Here is an 18,144-nt window from a genome sequence, read left to right as displayed (position 1 = left end):
AGAACACCAAAATTCCTCCAGAGGAACCCCGAATTTGCACGAGAGCCCCAAAATTCCTTCAGGAACCCCAAAATTCCTTCAGGAAACCCCAAATTTGCACGAGAACCCCAAAATTCCTTCAGGAACCTCAAAATTCCTCCTGGGAAACCCCGAATTTGCACGAGAACCCCCAAATTCCTTCAGGAACCCCAAAATTCCTTCAGGAAACTCCAAATGTCCACGAGAAACCCCAAATTTCCATGAGAGCCCCAAAATTCCTCCTGAGGAACCCCAAATTTTCACAAGAACCCCCAAATTCCTTCAGGAACCTCAAAATTCCTCCAGAAACTCAAAAAATTTCCACGAGAACCCCAAAATTTCTCCAGGAAACCCCAGATTTCCACGAGAACCCCAAAATTCCTTCAGGAACCTCAAAGTTCCTTCAGGAACCTCAAAATTCCTCCAGAAACAGAAAAATTTCCACGAGAACCCCAAAATTCCTCTAAGAAACCCCAAATTTCCAAAAGAACCCCAAAATTCCTCCAGGAAACCCCAAATTTCCACGAGAACCCCCAAATTCCTTCAAGAGGACCCCAAAATTCCTCCCGGGAACCCCCCAGGAACCTCCCCCGTGGTGTCCCCAACGTCCCCCAGGTCCCTTTGAACCCCCCCAGCTCCTCCCGGCCCCTTTCACCTCCCCGATGTCCCAAAATGTCCCCAAATGTCCCCAAATGTCCCCAAAACGTCCCCAAATGCCCCAAAATGTCCCCAAACGTCCCCAAACATCCCAAAATGTCCCCCAAAGTCCCAAAAAGTCCCAAATGTCCCCAAACGTCCCCAAATGCCCCAAAATGTCCCCAAACGTCCACAAATGTCCCAAAATGTCCCCAAACGTCCCCAAAATGTCCCCAAATGTCCCCAAATGTCCCCAAAGCTCCCCAAATGTCCCAAAATGTCCCAAATGTTCCAAAACGCCCCAAAATGTTCCCAAAACGTCCCCAAAACGTCCCCAAACGTCCCCAAAACATCCCCAAACGTCCCCAAGTGTCCCAAAATGTCCCCCAAAGTCCCAAATGTCCCCAAATGTCCCCAAAGGTCCCCAAATGTCCCAAAACGTCCCCAAAATGTCCCAAAACATCCCCAAATGTCCCCAAACGTCCCCAATGTCCCCAAATGTCCCAAACGTCCCCAAAACGCCCCAAAATGTCCCCAAACGTCCCCCAAATGTCCCCAGATGTCCCAAAGAAGTCCCAAAATGTCCCAAAACGTCCCAAACATCCCCAAATGTCCCAAAACGACCCAAAAAGTCCCCCAAACATCCCCAAATGTCCCCCAAAGTCCCGAAATGTCCCAAAACATCCCCAAAGGTCCCAAAACTGTCCCCAAACATCTCCAGATGTCCCCAAACGTCCCCAAACGTCCCCAAAATGTCCCCAAATGTCCCCAAATGTCCCCGAATTGTCCCCAAAACTGTCCCCAAACATCTCCAGATGTCCCCAAACGTCCCCAAAATGTCCCAAAATGTCCCAAAATGTCCCCAAACATCGCCGGATGTCCCCAAACGTCCCCAAATGTCCCCAAATGTCCCCGAATTGTCTCCAAAACTGTCCCCAAACATCTCCAGATGTCCCCAAACGTCCCCAAACTGTCTCAAAATGTCCCCAAAATGTCCCCAAACATCTCCGGATGTCCCCAAACGTCCCCAAATGTCCCCAAATGTCCCCGAATTGTCCCCAAAACTGTCCCCAAACATCTCCAGATGTCCCCAAACGTCCCCAAAACGTCCCCAAATGTCCCAAATGTCCCCGAATTGTCCCCAAAACTGTCCCCAAACATCTCCGGATGTCCCCAAACGTCCCCAAAACGTCCCCAAATGTCCCTGAATTGTCCCCAAAACTGTCCCCAAACATCTCCAGATGTCCCCAAACGTCCCCAAATGTCCCCGAATTGTCCCCAAAACTGTCCCCAAACATCTCCAGATGTCCCCAAACGTCCCCAAAATGTTCCAAAATGTCCCCAAAATGTCCCCAAAAATGTCCCCAAACATCGCCGGATGTCCCCAAACGTCCCCAAAACGTCCCCAAATGTCCCAAATGTCCCCAAACATCTCCGGATGTCCCCAAACGTCCCCCAAACGTCCCCAAATGTCCCCAAAAAATGTCCCCAAAAATGTCCCCAAACATCTCCAGATATCCCCAAACGTCCCCAAAACGTCCCCAAATGTCCCCGAATTGTCCCCAAAACTGTCCCCAAACATCTCCGGATGTCCCCAAACGTCCCCAAAATGTCCCAAAATGTCCCCAAAACTGTCCCCAAACATCTCCAGATGTCCCCAAACGTCCCCAAAATGTCCCAAAATGTCCCCAAATGTCCCCAAAAATGTCCCCAAACATCTCCAGATGTCCCCAAACGTCCCCAAAATGTCCCAAAATGTCCCCAAAAATGTCCCCAAACATCTCCAGATATCCCCAAACGTCCCCAAAACGTCCCCAAATGTCCCCGAATTGTCCCCAAAACTGTCCCCAAACATCTCCAGATGTCCCCAAACGTCCCCAAAACGTCCCCAAATGTCCCCGAATTGTCCCCAAAACTGTCCCCAAACATCTCCAGATGTCCCCAAACGTCCCCAAAATGTCCCAAAATGTCCCCAAAATGTCCCCAAACATTGCCGGATGTCCCCAAACGTCCCCAAAACGTCCCCAAATGTCCCAAATGTCCCCGAATTGTCCCCAAAACTGTCCCCAAACATCTCCAGATGTCCCCAAACGTCCCCAAAATGTCCCAAAATGTCCCCAAAACTGTCCCCAAACATCTCCAGATGTCCCCAAACGTCCCCAAAATGTCCCAAAATGTCCCCAAAATGTCCCCAAAAATGTCCCCAAACATCTCCGGATGTCCCCAAACGTCCCCAAATGTCCCCAAAAAATGTCCCCAAAAAATGTCCCCAAAAATGTCCCCAAACATCTCCAGATATCCCCAAACGTCCCCAAAACGTCCCCAAATGTCCCAAATGTCCCAAAATGTCCCCAAAACTGTCCCCAAACATCTCCAGATGTCCCCAAACGTCCCCAAAATGTCCCAAAATGTCCCCAAAATGTCCCAAAATGTCCCCAAACATCTCCGGATGTCCCCAAACGTCCCCAAAATGTCCCAAAATGTCCCCAAAACTGTCCCCAAACATCTCCAGATATCCCCAAACGTCCCCAAAACGTCCCCAAATGTCCCAAAATGTCCCCGAATTGTCCCCAAAACTGTCCCCAAACATCTCCAGATGTCCCCAAACGTCCCCAAAATGTCCCAAAATGTCCCCAAAAATGTCCCCAAACATCGCCGGATGTCCCCAAACGTCCCCAAAACGTCCCCAAATGTCCCAAATGTCCCCGAATTGTCCCCAAAACTGTCCCCAAACATCTCCGGATGTCCCCAAACGTCCCCAAAACGTCCCCAAATGTCCCCGAATTGTCCCCAAATGTCCCCAAACATCTCCGGATGTCCCCAAACGTCCCCAAAATGTCCCAAAATGTCCCCGAATTGTCCCCAAACATCTCCGGATGTCCCCAAACGTCCCCAAAACGTCCCCAAATGTCCCCAAATGTCCCTGAATTGTCCCCAAAACTGTCCCCAAACATCTCCAGATGTCCCCAAACGTCCCCAAAATGTCCCAAAATGTCCCCAAAATGTCCCCAAAAATGTCCCCAAACATCGCCGGATGTCCCCAAACGTCCCCAAAACGTCCCCAAATGTCCCCAAAAAATGTCCCCAAAAATGTCCCCAAACATCTCCAGATATCCCCAAACGTCCCCAAAATGTCCCAAAATGTCCCCGAATTGTCCCCAAAACTGTCCCCAAACATCTCCGGATGTCCCCAAACGTCCCCAAAATGTCCCAAAATGTCCCCAAACATCTCCAGATGTCCCCAAACGTCCCCAAAATGTCCCAAATTGTCCCCAAAATGTCCCCAAACATCTCCGGATGTCCCCAAACGTCCCCAAAACGTCCCCAAATGTCCCAAATGTCCCCGAATTGTCCCCAAAACTGTCCCCAAACATCTCCGGATGTCCCCAAACGTCCCCAAAACGTCCCAAAATGTCCCCAAAATGTCCCCAAACATCTCCAGATGTCCCCAAACGTCCCCAAAACGTCCCCAAATGTCCCCGAATTGTCCCCAAAACTGTCCCCAAACATCTCCGGATGTCCCCAAACGTCCCCAAAATGTCCCCAAATGTCCCCGAATTGTCCCCAAAACTGTCCCCAAACATCTCCGGATGTCCCCAAACGTCCCCAAACTGTCTCAAAATGTCCCCAAAATGTCCCCAAACATCTCCGGATGTCCCCAAACGTCCCCAAATGTCCCCAAATGTCCCCGAATTGTCCCCAAAACTGTCCCCAAACATCTCCAGATGTCCCCAAACGTCCCCAAAACGTCCCCAAATGTCCCAAATGTCCCCGAATTGTCCCCAAAAACGTCCCCAAATGTCCCAAATGTCCCCGAATTGTCCCCAAACGTCCCCAAATGTCCCAAATGTCCCCGAATTGTCCCCAAAAACGTCCCCGTTTGTCCCCAGATGTTCATCGTGGACAAGGTCGAGGGCGACCTTTGCTCCCTCAACGAATTCTCCATCACCGGCTCCACCTACGCCCCCGAGGGGGAAGTGTGAGTTTGGGGTCCCCAAATGTCACCGGGGGGTCCTCAAATGTCACCTGGGGGTCCCAAATGTCACCTGGGGGTCCCCAAATGTCACCTGAGGTCCCCAAATGTCACCGGGGGGTCCCAAATGTCACCTGAGGGCCCCAAATGTCACCGGGGGGCCCCAAATGTCACCTGAGGGTCCCAAAGTTCACCTGGGGGTCCCCAAATGTCACCTGGGGTCCCCAAAGTTCACCTGGGGTCCCCAAATGTCACCTGAGGACCCCAAATGTCACCTGAGGTCCCCAAATGTCACCTGGGGGTCCCCAAATGTCACCTGCGGGTCCCAAATGTCACCTGAGGGTCCCCAAATGTCACCTGGGGGTCCCAAATGTCACCAGGGGGGTCCCCAAAACCACCCCCGTGTCCACCCTGACCCCAATGTCCCCTCTGACCCCAGTGTCCACCCTGACCCTGATGTCCCTCAATGTCCCCTCTGACCCCAATGTCCCCTCTGACCCCGATGTCCCTCGATGTCTCCTCTGACCCCGATGTCCCTCAATGTCCACCCTGACCCCAATGTCCCCTCTGACCCCGATGTCCCTCAATGTCCCCTCTGACCCTGATGTCCCTCAATGTCCCCCCTGCCCCCAATGTCCCCTCTGACTCCTCTGTCCCCTGGATGTCCCCTCTGACCCCAATGTCCCCTCTGACCCCAATGTCCCCTCTGACCCTGATGTCCCTCAATGTCCACCCTGCCCCCAATGTCCCCTCTGACCCCAGTGTCCACCCTGACCCTGATGTCCCTCAATGTCCCCTCTGACCCCTCTGTCCACCCTGACCCTGATGTCCCTCAATGTCCCCTCTGACCCCGATGTCCACCCTGACCCTGATGTCCCTCAATGTCCACCCTGATGTCCCCCAATGTCCCCTCTGACCCCGATGTCCCTGGATGTCCCCCCTGACCCCGATGTCCCCTCTGACCCCGATGTCCCTCAATGTCCCCCCTGACCCCACTGTCCCCTGACGTCCCGGGTTGTCCCCAGGCTGAAGCAGGACCGCCCGGTCAAGGCCGGCCAGTACGACGGCCTGGTGGAGCTGGCCACCATCTGCGCCCTCTGCAACGACTCCTCGCTGGACTACAACGAGGTGACCACGCCGGCCCCTCCCCCCGCGGTGTCCCCACCCCCGCCCCCGGGTGACACCGGGTGACCCCCGCGGTGTCCCCGCGGTGTCCCCGCAGTCCAAGGGGGTCTACGAGAAGGTGGGCGAGGCCACCGAGACGGCGCTGACCTGCCTGGTGGAGAAGATGAACGTCTTCAACACCGACGTCAGGAACCTGTCCAAGGTGGAGCGCGCCAACGCCTGCAACTCCGTGAGTGTCACCTGCTGGGCCACCTGCTGGGTCACCTGCTGGGCCACCTGCTGGGCCACCTGCTGGGCCACCTGCTGGGTCATCTCCTGGGTCACCTGCTGGGCCACCTGCTGGGCCACCTGCTGGGTCACCTCCTGGGCCACCTGCTGGGTCATCTCCTGGGTCACCTGCTGGGCCACCTGCTGGGCCATCTCCTGGGTCACCTGGAGAACCTGGGGAACCTCCTGTCACCTCCTGGGTCATCTCTGTCACCTCCTGGGCCACCTCCTGGGCCACCTCCTGGGCCACCTCCTGGGTCACCTGGGTCACCTCTGGGGCCACCTCCTGGGTCACCTGGAGAACCTCCTGGGCCACCTCCTGGGTCACCTGGGCCACCTCCGGGGCCACCTCCTGGGTCACCTGGAGAACCTCCTGGGCCACCTCCTGGGTCACCTCCTGGGTCACCTGGGGAACCTCCTGGGCCACCTCCTGGGCCACCTCCTGGGCCACCTGGAGAACCTCCTGGGTCACCTCCTGGGCCACGTCCTGGGTCACCTGGGGAACCTGGGGAACCTCCTGTCACTTCCTGGGCCACCTCCTGGGCCACCTCGTGGGCCACCTCCTGGGTCATCTCCTGGGTCACCTGTGTCACCACCTGTCACCACCTGTGTCACCACCTGTCCCACCTGTGTCACCACCTGTGTCACCACCTGTGTCACCTGTCCCACCTGTGTCACCACCTGTGCCACCTGTCCCACCTGTGTCACCTGTGTCACCTGTGTCACCTGTGTCACCACCTGTGCCACCTGTGTCACCACCTGTGTCACCTCCTGTGTCACCTCCTGGGTCACCTGGGGAACCTGGGGAACTTCCTGTCACCTCCTGGGCCACCTGGAGAACCTCCTGGGCCACCTCCTGGGTCACCTGGGGAACCTGGCTCACCTCCTGGGCCACCTGGGCCACCTCCTGTGCCACCTCCTGGGTCATCTCCTGGGTCACCTGTGTCACCACCTGTCACCACCTGTGTCACCACCTGGGTCACCTGTCCCACCTGTCCCACCTGTGTCACCACCTGTGTCACCTGTGTCACCTGTGTCACCTGTGTCACCTCCTGGGTCACCTGGGGAACCTGGGGAACCTCCTGTCACCTCCTGGGCCACCTGTGTCACCACCTGGGCCACCTCCTGGGTCACCTGGGGAACCTCCTGGGCCACCTCCTGGGTCACCTCCTGGGCCACCTGGGGAACCTCCTGGGCCACCTCCTGGGTCACCTCCTGGGCCACCTCCTGGGCCACCTCCTGGGTCATCTCCTGGGTCACCTGTGTCACCACCTGCCACCACCTGTGTCACCACCTGTCACCACCTGTGTCACCACCTGTCCCACCTGTGTCACCACCTGTGTCACCACCTGTGTCACCTGTCCCACCTGTGTCACCACCTGTCCCACCTGTCCCACCTGTCCCACCTGTGTCACCCCCTGTGTCACCACCTGTGTCACCACCTGTGTCACCACCTGTGTCACCTGTGTCACCACCTGTCCCACCTGTGCCACCTGTGTCACCACCTGGGCCACCTGGAGAACCTCCTGGGCCACCTCCTGGGTCACCTGGGGAACCTGTGGAACCTCCTGTCACTTCCTGGGCCACCTCCTGGGCCACCTCCTGGGTCATCTCCTGGGTCACCTGTCCCACCTGTGTCACCTGTGTCACCACCTGTGTCACCTGTGTCACCTGTCCCACCTGTCCCACCTGTCCCACCTGTCCCCCCGGTGTCCCCCCAGGTGATCAAGCAGCTGATGAAGAAGGAGTTCACGCTGGAGTTCTCCCGGGACCGCAAGTCCATGTCCGTCTTCTGCTCGCCGGCCAAGGCCTCGCGCGCCGCCGTGGGCAACAAGATGTTCGTCAAGGTGGGCGGGGGGCACCTGGGGGCACCTGAGGGTCACCTGGGTCATCATTGTCACCTGAGGGGCACCTGGGTCACTTGAGGGTCACCTGGGGTCACCTGGGTGTCACCTGAGCGTCACCTGGGGTCACCTGGGTCATCATTGTCACCTGGGGGGCACCTGAGGGTCACCTGGGTCATCATTGTCACCTGGGGGGCACCTGGGTCACTTGAGGGTCACCTGGGGTCACCTGGGTGTCACCTGAGGGTCACCTGGGGTCACCTGGGTCATCATTGTCACCTGGGGGGCACCTGAGGGTCACCTGGGTCATCATTGTCACCTGGGGGGCACCTGGGTCACTTGAGGGTCACCTGGGGTCACCTGGGTGTCACCTGAGGGTCACCTGGGGTCACCTGGGTCATCATTGGCACCTGGGGTCACCTGGGTCACCTGAGGGTCACCTGGGGGTCACCTGAGGGTCACCTGGGTCATCATTGTCACCTGGGGGGCACCTGGGGTCACCTGGGTCATCATTGGCACCTGGGGGGCACCTGGGGTCACCTGGGGTCACCTGGGTCTCACCTGGGTCATCATTGTCACCTGGGGGTCACTGGGTGTCACCTGAGGGTCACCTGGGTCATCATTGTCACCTGTGTGATGTCATCTGTGACACCTGGGGGTCACCTGGGAGCACCTGGGTCATCATTGTCACCTGGGGGGCACCTGGGTCACTTGAGGGTCACCTGGGGTCACCTGGGTGTCACCTGAGGGTCACCTGGGGTCACCTGGGTCATCATTGGCACCTGGGGTCACCTGAGGGTCACCTGGGTCATCACTGTCACCTGGGTCGCTTCTGTCACCTCCTGTCACCCCCGTCACCTCCCTGTCCCACCACCCCGATGTCCCCGATGTCCCCAACCCCATCACCTCCCTGTCCCACCACCCCACCCCAATGTCCCCGATGTCCTCACCCCTCTCTGTCCCACCACCCTGATGTCCCCACCCTGTCACCTCCATGTCCCACCACCCCAATGTCCCCAGGTGTCCCACCACCCCACCCTGATGCCCCCGATGTCCCCGATGTCCCCGATGTCCCCCATGTCCCCAACTGCGTCACCTCCCTGTCCCACCACCCCACCCCGATGTCCCCCATGTCCCCAATGTCCCCAATGTCCCCAATGTCCCCCATGTCCCCGATGTCCCCATGTCCCCATCCCATCACCTCCATGTCCCACCACCCCACCCCGATGTCCCCAATGTCCCCAATGTCCCCAATGTCCCCAACCCCGTCACCTCCCTGTCCCACCACCCCGATGTCCCCCATGTCCCCAACTGCGTCACCTCCCTGTCCCACCACCCCACCCCAATGTCCCTGATGTCCCCCATGTCCCGATGTCCCCAATGTCCCCAATGTCTCCCATGTCCCCCATGTCCCCCATGTCCCCATGTCCCCATCCCATCACCTCCATGTCCCACCACCCCACCCCGATATCCCCAATGTCCCCAATGTCCCCAACCCCATCACCTCCCTGTCCCACCACCCCGATGTCCCCGATGTCCTCACCCCTCTCTGTCCCACCACCCCACCCCGATGTCCCCGATGTCACCAATGTCCCCGATGTCCTGATGTCCCCAATGTCCCCACCCCATCACCTCCCTGTCCCACCACCCCCATGTCCCCAATGTCCCCAACCCCATCACCTCCCTGTCCCACCACCCCCATGTCCCCAATGTCCCCAATGTCCCCAATGTCCCCAATGTCCCCAACCCCGTCACCTCCCTGTCCCACCACCCCCATGTCCCCAATGTCCCCAATGTCCCCAATGTCCCCAATGTCCCCACCCCATCACCTCCATGTCCAACCACCCCGATGTCCCCGATGTCCCCAATGTCCCCAACCCCATCACCTCCCTGTCCCACCACCCCAATGTCCCCGATGTCCCCAATGTCCCCAACCCCGTCACCTCCTTCCAGGGTGCCCCCGAGGGGGTCATCGACCGCTGCAGCTACGTCCGGGTGGGCACCGCGCGGGTGCCGCTGACGCCGGCGGCCAAGGAGAAGATCCAGAGCGTCATCAAGGAGTGGGGCACGGGCAGGGACACCCTGCGCTGCCTGGCCCTGGCCACCCGCGACACCCCCCCTAAGAAGGAGGACATGCTCCTCGAGGACTCCACCAAGTTCGCCGAGTACGAGGTCGGTGGCCCCCAGGTGGCCCCGAGGTGGCCCCGCGGCCGGTTTTGGGTGGTGGGATCTCGTTTTGGGTGGTGGGACCTTAGTTTGGGTGGTGGGACTTCATTCTGGGTGGTGGGGTCTCATTTTTGGGTGGTGGGATCTCGTTTTGGCTGGTGGGACCTTAGTTTGGGTGGTGGGACTTCATTCTGGGTGGTGGGATCTCGTTTAAGGTGGTGGGACCTCGTTTTGGATGGTGGGATCAAATTTTGGGTGATGGGACCTCGTTTTGGGTGGTGGGATCTCATTTTTGGGTGGTGGGATCTCATTTTGGGTGGTGGGACCTTAGTTTGGGTGGTGGGACCTCGTTTTGGGTGGTGGGATCAAATTTTGGGTGGTGGGATCTCATTTTTGGGTGGTGGGATCTCGTTTTGGGTGGTGGGACCTCGTTTTGGATGGTGGGATCAAATTTTGGGTGATGGGACCTCGTTTTGGGTGGTGGGATCTCATTTTTGGGTGGTGGGACCTCGTTTTGGGTGGTGGGACCTCGTTTTGGGTGGTGGGACCTCAGTTTGGGTGGTGGGATCTCATTTTGGGTTGTGGGACCTCATTTTGGGGGTTTCTTGGGGCTTTATGGACTTCCTTCTCCTCCACGACCTCCAAACCCCCATTTTTGGGCTTCCTTCTCCTCCATGACCTCCAAACCCCCATTTTTTGGGTTCCTTCTCCTCCACGACCTCCAAAATCCCATTTTTTGGGTTCCTTCTCCTCCACGACCTCCAAAATCCCATTTTTTGGGTTCCTTCTCCTCCACGACCTCCAAAATCCCATTTTTTTGGGTTCCTTCTCCTCCACGACCTCCAAACCCCCATTTTTGGGTTCCTTCTCCTCCATGACCTCCAAACCCCCATTTTTTGGGTTCCTTCTCCTCCACGACCTCCAAAATCCCATTTTTTGGGCTTCCTTCTCCTCCATGACCTCCAAACCCCCATTTTTTGGGTTCCTTCTCCTCCATGACCTCCAAACCCCCATTTTTTGGGTTCCTTCTCCTCCACGACCTCCAAAATCCCATTTTTGGGCTTCCTTCTCCTCCACGACCTCCAAACCCCCATTTTTGGACTTCCTTCTCCTCCACGACCTCCAAACCCCCATTTTTAGGGTTCCTTCTCCTCCACGACCTCCAAAATCCCATTTTTGGGCTTCCTTCTCCTCCACGACCTCCAAAATCCCATTTTTGGGCTTCCTTCTCCTCCACGACCTCCAAAATCCCATTTTTGGGCTTCCTTCTCCTCCACGACCTCCAAACCCCCATTTTTGGGCTTCCTTCTCCTCCACGACCTCCAAACCCCCATTTTTGGGTTCCTTCTCCTCCATGACCTCCAAACCCCCATTTTTGGGTTCCTTCTCCTCCATGACCTCCAAACCCCCATTTTTTGGGTTCCTTCTCCTCCATGACCTCCAAAATCCCATTTTTTGGACTTCCTTCTCCTCCACGACCTCCAAACCCCCATTTTTGGGCTTCCTTCTCCTCCATGACCTCCAAAATCCCATTTTTTTGGGTTCCTTCTCCTCCATGACCTCCAAACCCCCATTTTTTGGGCTTCCTTCTCCTCCACGACCTCCAAAATCCCATTTTTGGGCTTCCTTCTCCTCCATGACCTCCAAAATCCCATTTTTTGGGCTTCCTTCTCCTCCATGACCTCCAAACCCCCATTTTTTGGGCTTCCTTCTCCTCCACGACCTCCAAAATTCCATTTTTTGGGCTTCCTTCTCCTCCATGACCTCCAAACCCCCATTTTTGGGCTTCCTTCTCCTCCACGACCTCCAAACCCCCATTTTTAGGGTTCCTTCTCCTCCACGACCTCCAAAATCCCATTTTTGGGCTTCCTTCTCCTCCACGACCTCCAAACCCCCATTTTGGGGTTCCTTCTCCTCCACGACCTCCAAAATCCCATTTTTTGGGCTTCCTTCTCCTCCATGACCTCCAAACCCCCATTTTTGGGTTCCTTCTCCTCCATGACCTCCAAACCCCCATTTTTGGGTTCCTTCTCCTCCACGACCTCCAAACCCCCATTTTTTGGGTTCCTTCTCCTCCATGACCTCCAAACCCCCATTTTTGGGCTTCCTTCTCCTCCACGACCTCCAAACCCCCATTTTTGGGTTCCTTCTCCTCCACGACCTCCAAACCCCCATTTTTGGGTTCCTTCTCCTCCACGACCTCCAAACCCCCATTTTTTGGGTTCCTTCTCCTCCATGACCTCCAAACCCCCATTTTTGGGCTTCCTTCTCCTCCACGACCTCCAAACCCCCATTTTTGGGTTCCTTCTCCTCCATGACCTCCAAAGCCCCATTTTTTGGGCTTCCTTCTCCTCCACGACCTCCAAACCCACCCATTTTTTTGGGTTCCTTCTCCTCCACGACCTCCAAACCCACCCATTTTTTTGGGCTTCCTCCTCCACCACCACCCCCATCGCTTCCTTCCTCGGACCTCCCTGACCCCACACCTCCCTTTTTTCTTCTGCGTCCCCTCCCACCCCAGACGGACCTGACCTTCGTGGGCTGCGTGGGGATGCTGGACCCACCCCGCAAGGAGGTGATGGGCTCCATCCGGCTGTGCCGCGACGCCGGCATCCGCGTCATCATGATCACCGGCGACAACAAGGGCACGGCCATCGCCATCTGCCGCCGCATCGGCATCTTCGGCGAGGACGAGGAGGTGTCCGGCCGCGCCTACACCGGCCGCGAGTTCGACGACCTGCCGCTGTCCGAGCAGCGCGAGGCCTGCCGCCGCGCCTGCTGCTTCGCCCGCGTCGAGCCCACCCACAAGTCCAAGATCGTGGAGTTCCTGCAGTCCTTCGACGAGATCACCGCCATGGTGAGGAGGGAGAGGCTTTGGGGAAGGAAGCTCTTGGGTGACGTCGTTTTGGGGGTCCACCATGGATTGAGGAGGTTTTGGGGGTCCACCATGGATTGATGTGGTTTTGGGGTGAGGATTTATGGATTGACGTCATTTTGGGGGCCCACCATGGATTGAGGTGGTTTTGGGGTGAAGATTTATGGATTGACGTCATTTTGGGGGTCCACCATGGATTGAGGAGGTTTGGGGGTGAAGATTTATGGATTGAGGACGTTTTGGGAGTCCACCATGGATTGATGAAGTTTTGGGGTGAGGATTTATGGATTGAGGAGGTTTTGGGGTGAAGATTTATGGATTGAGGAGGTTTTGGGGGTCCACCATGGATTGATGTAATTTTGGGGGCCCACCATGGATTGAGGAGGTTTTGGGGTGAAGATTTATGGATTGAGGAGGTTTTGGGGGTCCACCATGGATTGATGTGGTTTTGGGGTGAGGATTTATGGATTGGGGAGGTTTTGGGGTGAAGATTTATGGATTGAGGAGGTTTTGGGGGCCCACCATGGATTGAGGAGGTTTTGGGGGCCCACCATGGATTGATGTGGTTTTGGGGTGAAGATTTATGGATTGAGGAGGTTTTGGGGGTCCACCATGGATTGATGAGGTTTTGGGGTGAGGATTTATGGATTGAGGAGGTTTTGGGGTGAAAATTCATGGATTGACGTCATTTTGGGGGTCCAGCATGGATTGAGGAGGTTTTGGGGTGAAGATTTATGGATTGAGGACGTTTTGGGGGTCCACCAAGGATAGATGTAATTTTGGGGGTCCACCAAGGATAGATGAAGTTTTGGGGTGAAGATTTATGGATTGAGGACGTTTTGGGGGTCCACCATGGATTGATGAGGTTTTGGGGTGACATCATTTTGGGGGTCAACTGCCATTGATTGATGAGGTTTTGGGAGTCCACCATGGATTGACGTCATTTTGGGGGTCCACCATGGATTGAGGGGGTTTTGGGGTGAGGATTTATGGATTGATGAGGCTTTGGGGGTCCACCATGGATTGATGAGGTTTTGGGGTCAGAAGTTCTTGATTTGATGGGGTTTGGGCTCAAAAGGTCTTGACTGACGTTATTTTGGGGTCCCACCACCATTTTGACCTCATTTTGGTGTCCCACCACCGTTTTGACATCGTTTTGGGTTCCCACCACCATTTTGACGCCATTTTGAGATTCCACCCCTGTTTTGACGTCATTTTGGGATCCCACCACCATGTTGACCTCATTTTGGGGTCCCACCACCATTTGGGTGTCATTCTGGGATCCCACCATCATTTTGACGTCATTTTGAGATCCCACCCCCATTTTAATGTCATTTTGGATTCCCACCACCATGTTGACCTCATTTTGGTGTCCCACCACCGTTTTGACATCGTTTTGGGGTCCCACCACCATTTGGGTGTCATTTTGGGCTTCCCACCGCCATTTTGACCTCATTTTGGGATCCCACCACCATTTGGGTGTCATTTTGGGGTTCCCACCACCATTTTGACCTCATTTTGGGGTCCCACCACCATGTTGACCTCATTTTGGTGTCCCACCACCGTTTTGACATCGTTTTGGGTTCCCACCACCATTTTGACGCCATTTTGAGATTCCACCCCTGTTTTGACGTCATTTTGGGATCCCACCACCATTTTGACCTCATTTTGGATTCCCACCACCATGTTGACCTCATTTTGGGGTCCCACCACCGTTTTGACATCGTTTTGGGGTCCCACCCCCATTTTAACGTCATTTTGAGATCCCACCCCCATTTTAACGTCATTTTGAGATCCCACCACCATTTTACCGTCATTTTGGGGTCCCACCCCCATTTTAACGTCATTTTGGGATCCCACCACCATTTGGGTGTCATTTTGAGATCCCACCCCCATTTTAACATCATTTTGAGATCCCACCACCATTTGGGTGTCATTTTGGGGTCCCACCCCCATTTTAACGTCATTTCGGGGTCCCACCACCAACCTGACGCCGTTCCCGACACCCCTCACGCCCTCCTTTTTTCGGAGTCCCACCGTAAAAGCGACGATCTCCGGACGCTCCGGCCCCGCCCCCGATGACTCTCGCGGTGTCCCCTCAGACCGGCGACGGCGTCAACGACGCGCCGGCGCTGAAGAAGGCCGAGATCGGCATCGCCATGGGCTCGGGCACGGCCGTGGCCAAGACGGCCTCGGAGATGGTCCTGGCCGATGACAACTTCTCCACCATCGTGGCAGCCGTGGAGGAGGGCAGGGCCATCTACAACAACATGAAGCAGTTCATCCGCTACCTCATCTCCTCCAACGTGGGCGAGGTCGTCTGGTGAGCGCCCAGTTCAGACCAGTTGGCACCAGTTGGCACCAGTTGGCACCAGCTGGGACCAGTTGGGACCGTTTGGGACCGTTTGGGACCAGTTGGGACCAGTTGGGACCAGTTGTTGGTGCCGGATCCTGTCGGTGGTTGTTGGACTGGCCCAGTTTTGGGTTTTCTGCCGGTTCATACCAGTTTGTCCCAGTTCAGCCCAGTTGAGCCCAGTCCATCCCAGTCCCTCCCAGTCCATCCCAGTCCATCCCAGTGCCCTTCCAGTGCATTCCCAGTCCATCCCAGTCCCATCCCAGTCCCTCCCAGTCCATCCCAGTCCCTCCCAGTCCATCCCAGTCCAGTCCCAGTCCCTCCCAGTCCACTCCCAGTCCCTCCCAGTCCCTCCCACTGCCCTCCCACTCCATCCCAGCACAGTCCCAGTGCCCTCCCAGTCCCTCCGAGTCCCTCCCAGTCCATCCCAGTCCATCCCAGTCCCATCCCAGTCCCTCCCAGTGCCTCCCACTCCATCCCAGTCCATCCCAGTCCACTCCCAGTCCAACCCAGTCCCTCCCAGTCCATCCCAGTCCATCCCAGTCCATCCCAGTCCCATCCCAGTCCATTCCCAGTCCCATCCCAGTCCATCCCAGTCCCTCCCAGTGCCTCCCACTCCATCCCAGTCCATCCCAGTCCATCCCAGTCCACTCCCAGTCCAACCCAGTCCCTCCCAGTCCATCCCAGTCCATCCCAGTCCATCCCAGTCCCATCCCAGTCCCTCCCAGTCCATCCCAGTCCATCCCAGTTCATCCCAGTCCCATCCCAGTCCCTCCCAGTCCCTCCCAGTGCATCCCACTCCATCCCAGTCCCATCCCAGTCCATCCCAGTCCATCCCAGTGCCCTCCCAGTCCATCCCAGTCCCTCCCAGTCCCTCCCAGTCCACTCCCAGTCCCTCCCAGTCCACTCCCAGTCCCTCCCAGTGCCCTCCCAGTGCCATCCCAGTCCCTCCCAGTGCCCTCCCACTCCATTCCAGCACAGTCCCAGTGCCCTCCCAGTCCCTCCGAGTCCCTCCCAGTCCATCCCAGTCCCTCCCACTCCATCCCAGTCCCTCCCAGTCCCATCCCAGTCCATTCCCAGTCCCATCCCAGTCCCTCCCAGTCCCTCCCAGTCCCCTCCCACTCCATTCCAGCACAGTCCCAATCCCTCCCAGTCCATCCCAGTCCCATCCCAGTCCCTCCCAGTCCATCCCAGTCCCTCCCACTCCATCCCAGTCCATCCCAGTCCCTCCCAGTCCCATCCCAGTCCATTCCCAGTCCCTCCCAGTCCCTCCCAGTCCATCCCAGTCCATCCCAGTCCCTCCCAGTCCCTCCCAGTCCCATCCCAGTCCCTCCCAGTCCATCCCACTCCATTCCAGTCCATCCCAGTGCCCTCCCAGTCCCATCCCAGTCCCTCCCAGTCCATCCCAGTCCCTCCCACTCCATCCCAGTCCATCCCAGTCCCTCCCAGTCCCCTCCCAGTCCATCCCAGTCCCTCCCACTCCATCCCAGTCCATCCCAGTCCATCCCAGTCCATCCCAGTTCATCCCAGTCCCATCCCAGTCCCTCCCAGTGCCCTCCCAGTCCATCCCACTCCATTCCAGTCCATCCCAGTGCCCTCCCAGTCCCATCCCAGTCCACTCCCAGTCCCATCCCAGTCCATCCCAGTCCATCCCAGTCCACTCCCAGTCCCTTCCCAGTCCCTCCCAGTCCCATCCCAGTCCATTCCCAGTCCCATCCCAGTCCCTCCCAGTCCATCCCAGTCCATCCCAGTTCATCCCAGTCCCATCCCAGTCCCTCCCAGTGCCCTCCCAGTCCATCCCACTCCATTCCAGTCCATCCCAGTGCCCTCCCAGTCCCATCCCAGTCCACTCCCAGTCCCATCCCAGTCCATCCCAGTCCCATCCCAGTCCATCCCTGTCCATCCCAGTCCACTCGCAGTCCCTTCCCAGTCCCTCCCAGTCCCTCCCAGTCCATCCCAGTCCATCCCAGTGCCCTCCCAGTCCCATCCCAGTCCATTCCCAGTCCCATCCCAGTCCATCCCACTCCATCCCAATCCCTCCCACTCCATCCCAGCCCAGTCCCAGTCCCTCCCAGTCCCTCCCAGTGCCTCCCAGTGCCCTCCCAGTCCCTCCCACTCCATCCCAGTCCATCCCAGTGCCCTCCCAGTCCCATCCCAGTCCATTCCCAGTCTCTCCCAGTCTCTCCCAGTGCCCTCCCAGTCCATCCCAGTCCCTCCCAGTCCATCCCAGTCCATTCCCAGTCCCATCCCAGTCCCTCCCAGTCCATCCCAGTCCATCCCAGTTCATCCCAGTCCCATCCCAGTCCCTCCCAGTGCCCTCCCAGTCCATCCCACTCCATTCCAGTCCATCCCAGTGCCCTCCCAGTCCCATCCCAGTCCACTCCCAGTCCCATCCCAGTCCATCCCTGTCCATCCCAGTCCACTCGCAGTCCCTTCCCAGTCCCTCCCAGTGCCCTCCCAGTCCCATCCCAGTCCATTCCCAGTCCCTCCCAGTCCCCTCCCAGTCCTCTCCCAGTCCATCCCAGTCCCTCCCAGTCCATCCCACTCCATCCCAGTGCCCTCCCAGTCCCTCCCAGCCCAGTCCCAATCCCTCCCAGTCCACTCCCACTCCATCCCAGTGCCCTCCCAGTCCATCCCAGTCCATCCCAGTCCCCTCCCTGACCCCCGCGCTCCCCTCCCAGCATCTTCCTGACGGCGGCGCTGGGGCTGCCCGAGGCGCTGATCCCGGTGCAGCTGCTCTGGGTCAACCTGGTCACGGACGGGCTCCCGGCCACCGCCCTGGGCTTCAACCCGCCCGACCTGGACATCATGGACAAGCCCCCCCGCAGCCCCAAGGAGCCCCTGATCTCCGGCTGGCTCTTCTTCCGCTACCTGGCCATCGGGGGTG

The 18,144-nt window shown here is 57.5% G+C and overlaps 1 protein-coding gene across 2 annotated transcripts in view; it reads left to right on the top strand.

The window, feature by feature from the left end:
• Positions 1–18,144, top strand: part of LOC309584198 (sarcoplasmic/endoplasmic reticulum calcium ATPase 1) — a 53,778-nt gene that overhangs the window by 23,966 nt on the left and 11,668 nt on the right. For both annotated transcript variants that reach the window (XM_082300144.1, XM_082300143.1), the window contains exons 10-17: positions 4,545–4,633; positions 5,653–5,755; positions 5,850–5,981; positions 7,741–7,866; positions 9,817–10,035; positions 12,551–12,886; positions 15,007–15,227; positions 17,939–18,141. In XM_082300144.1, coding sequence (XP_082156270.1) covers positions 4,545–4,633; positions 5,653–5,755; positions 5,850–5,981; positions 7,741–7,866; positions 9,817–10,035; positions 12,551–12,886; positions 15,007–15,227; positions 17,939–18,141 — 1,429 coding nt within the window. The remainder of the gene's footprint in view (positions 1–4,544; positions 4,634–5,652; positions 5,756–5,849; positions 5,982–7,740; positions 7,867–9,816; positions 10,036–12,550; positions 12,887–15,006; positions 15,228–17,938; positions 18,142–18,144) is intronic.

Source organism: Coloeus monedula (assembly GCF_965178545.1).
Source record: "Coloeus monedula genome assembly, chromosome: 37".
NCBI classification, from domain to species: Eukaryota; Metazoa; Chordata; class Aves; order Passeriformes; family Corvidae; genus Coloeus; species Coloeus monedula.
Note: the sequence above shows the minus strand (reverse complement) of the source record. Positions and strands in the feature narration are given on the sequence as shown.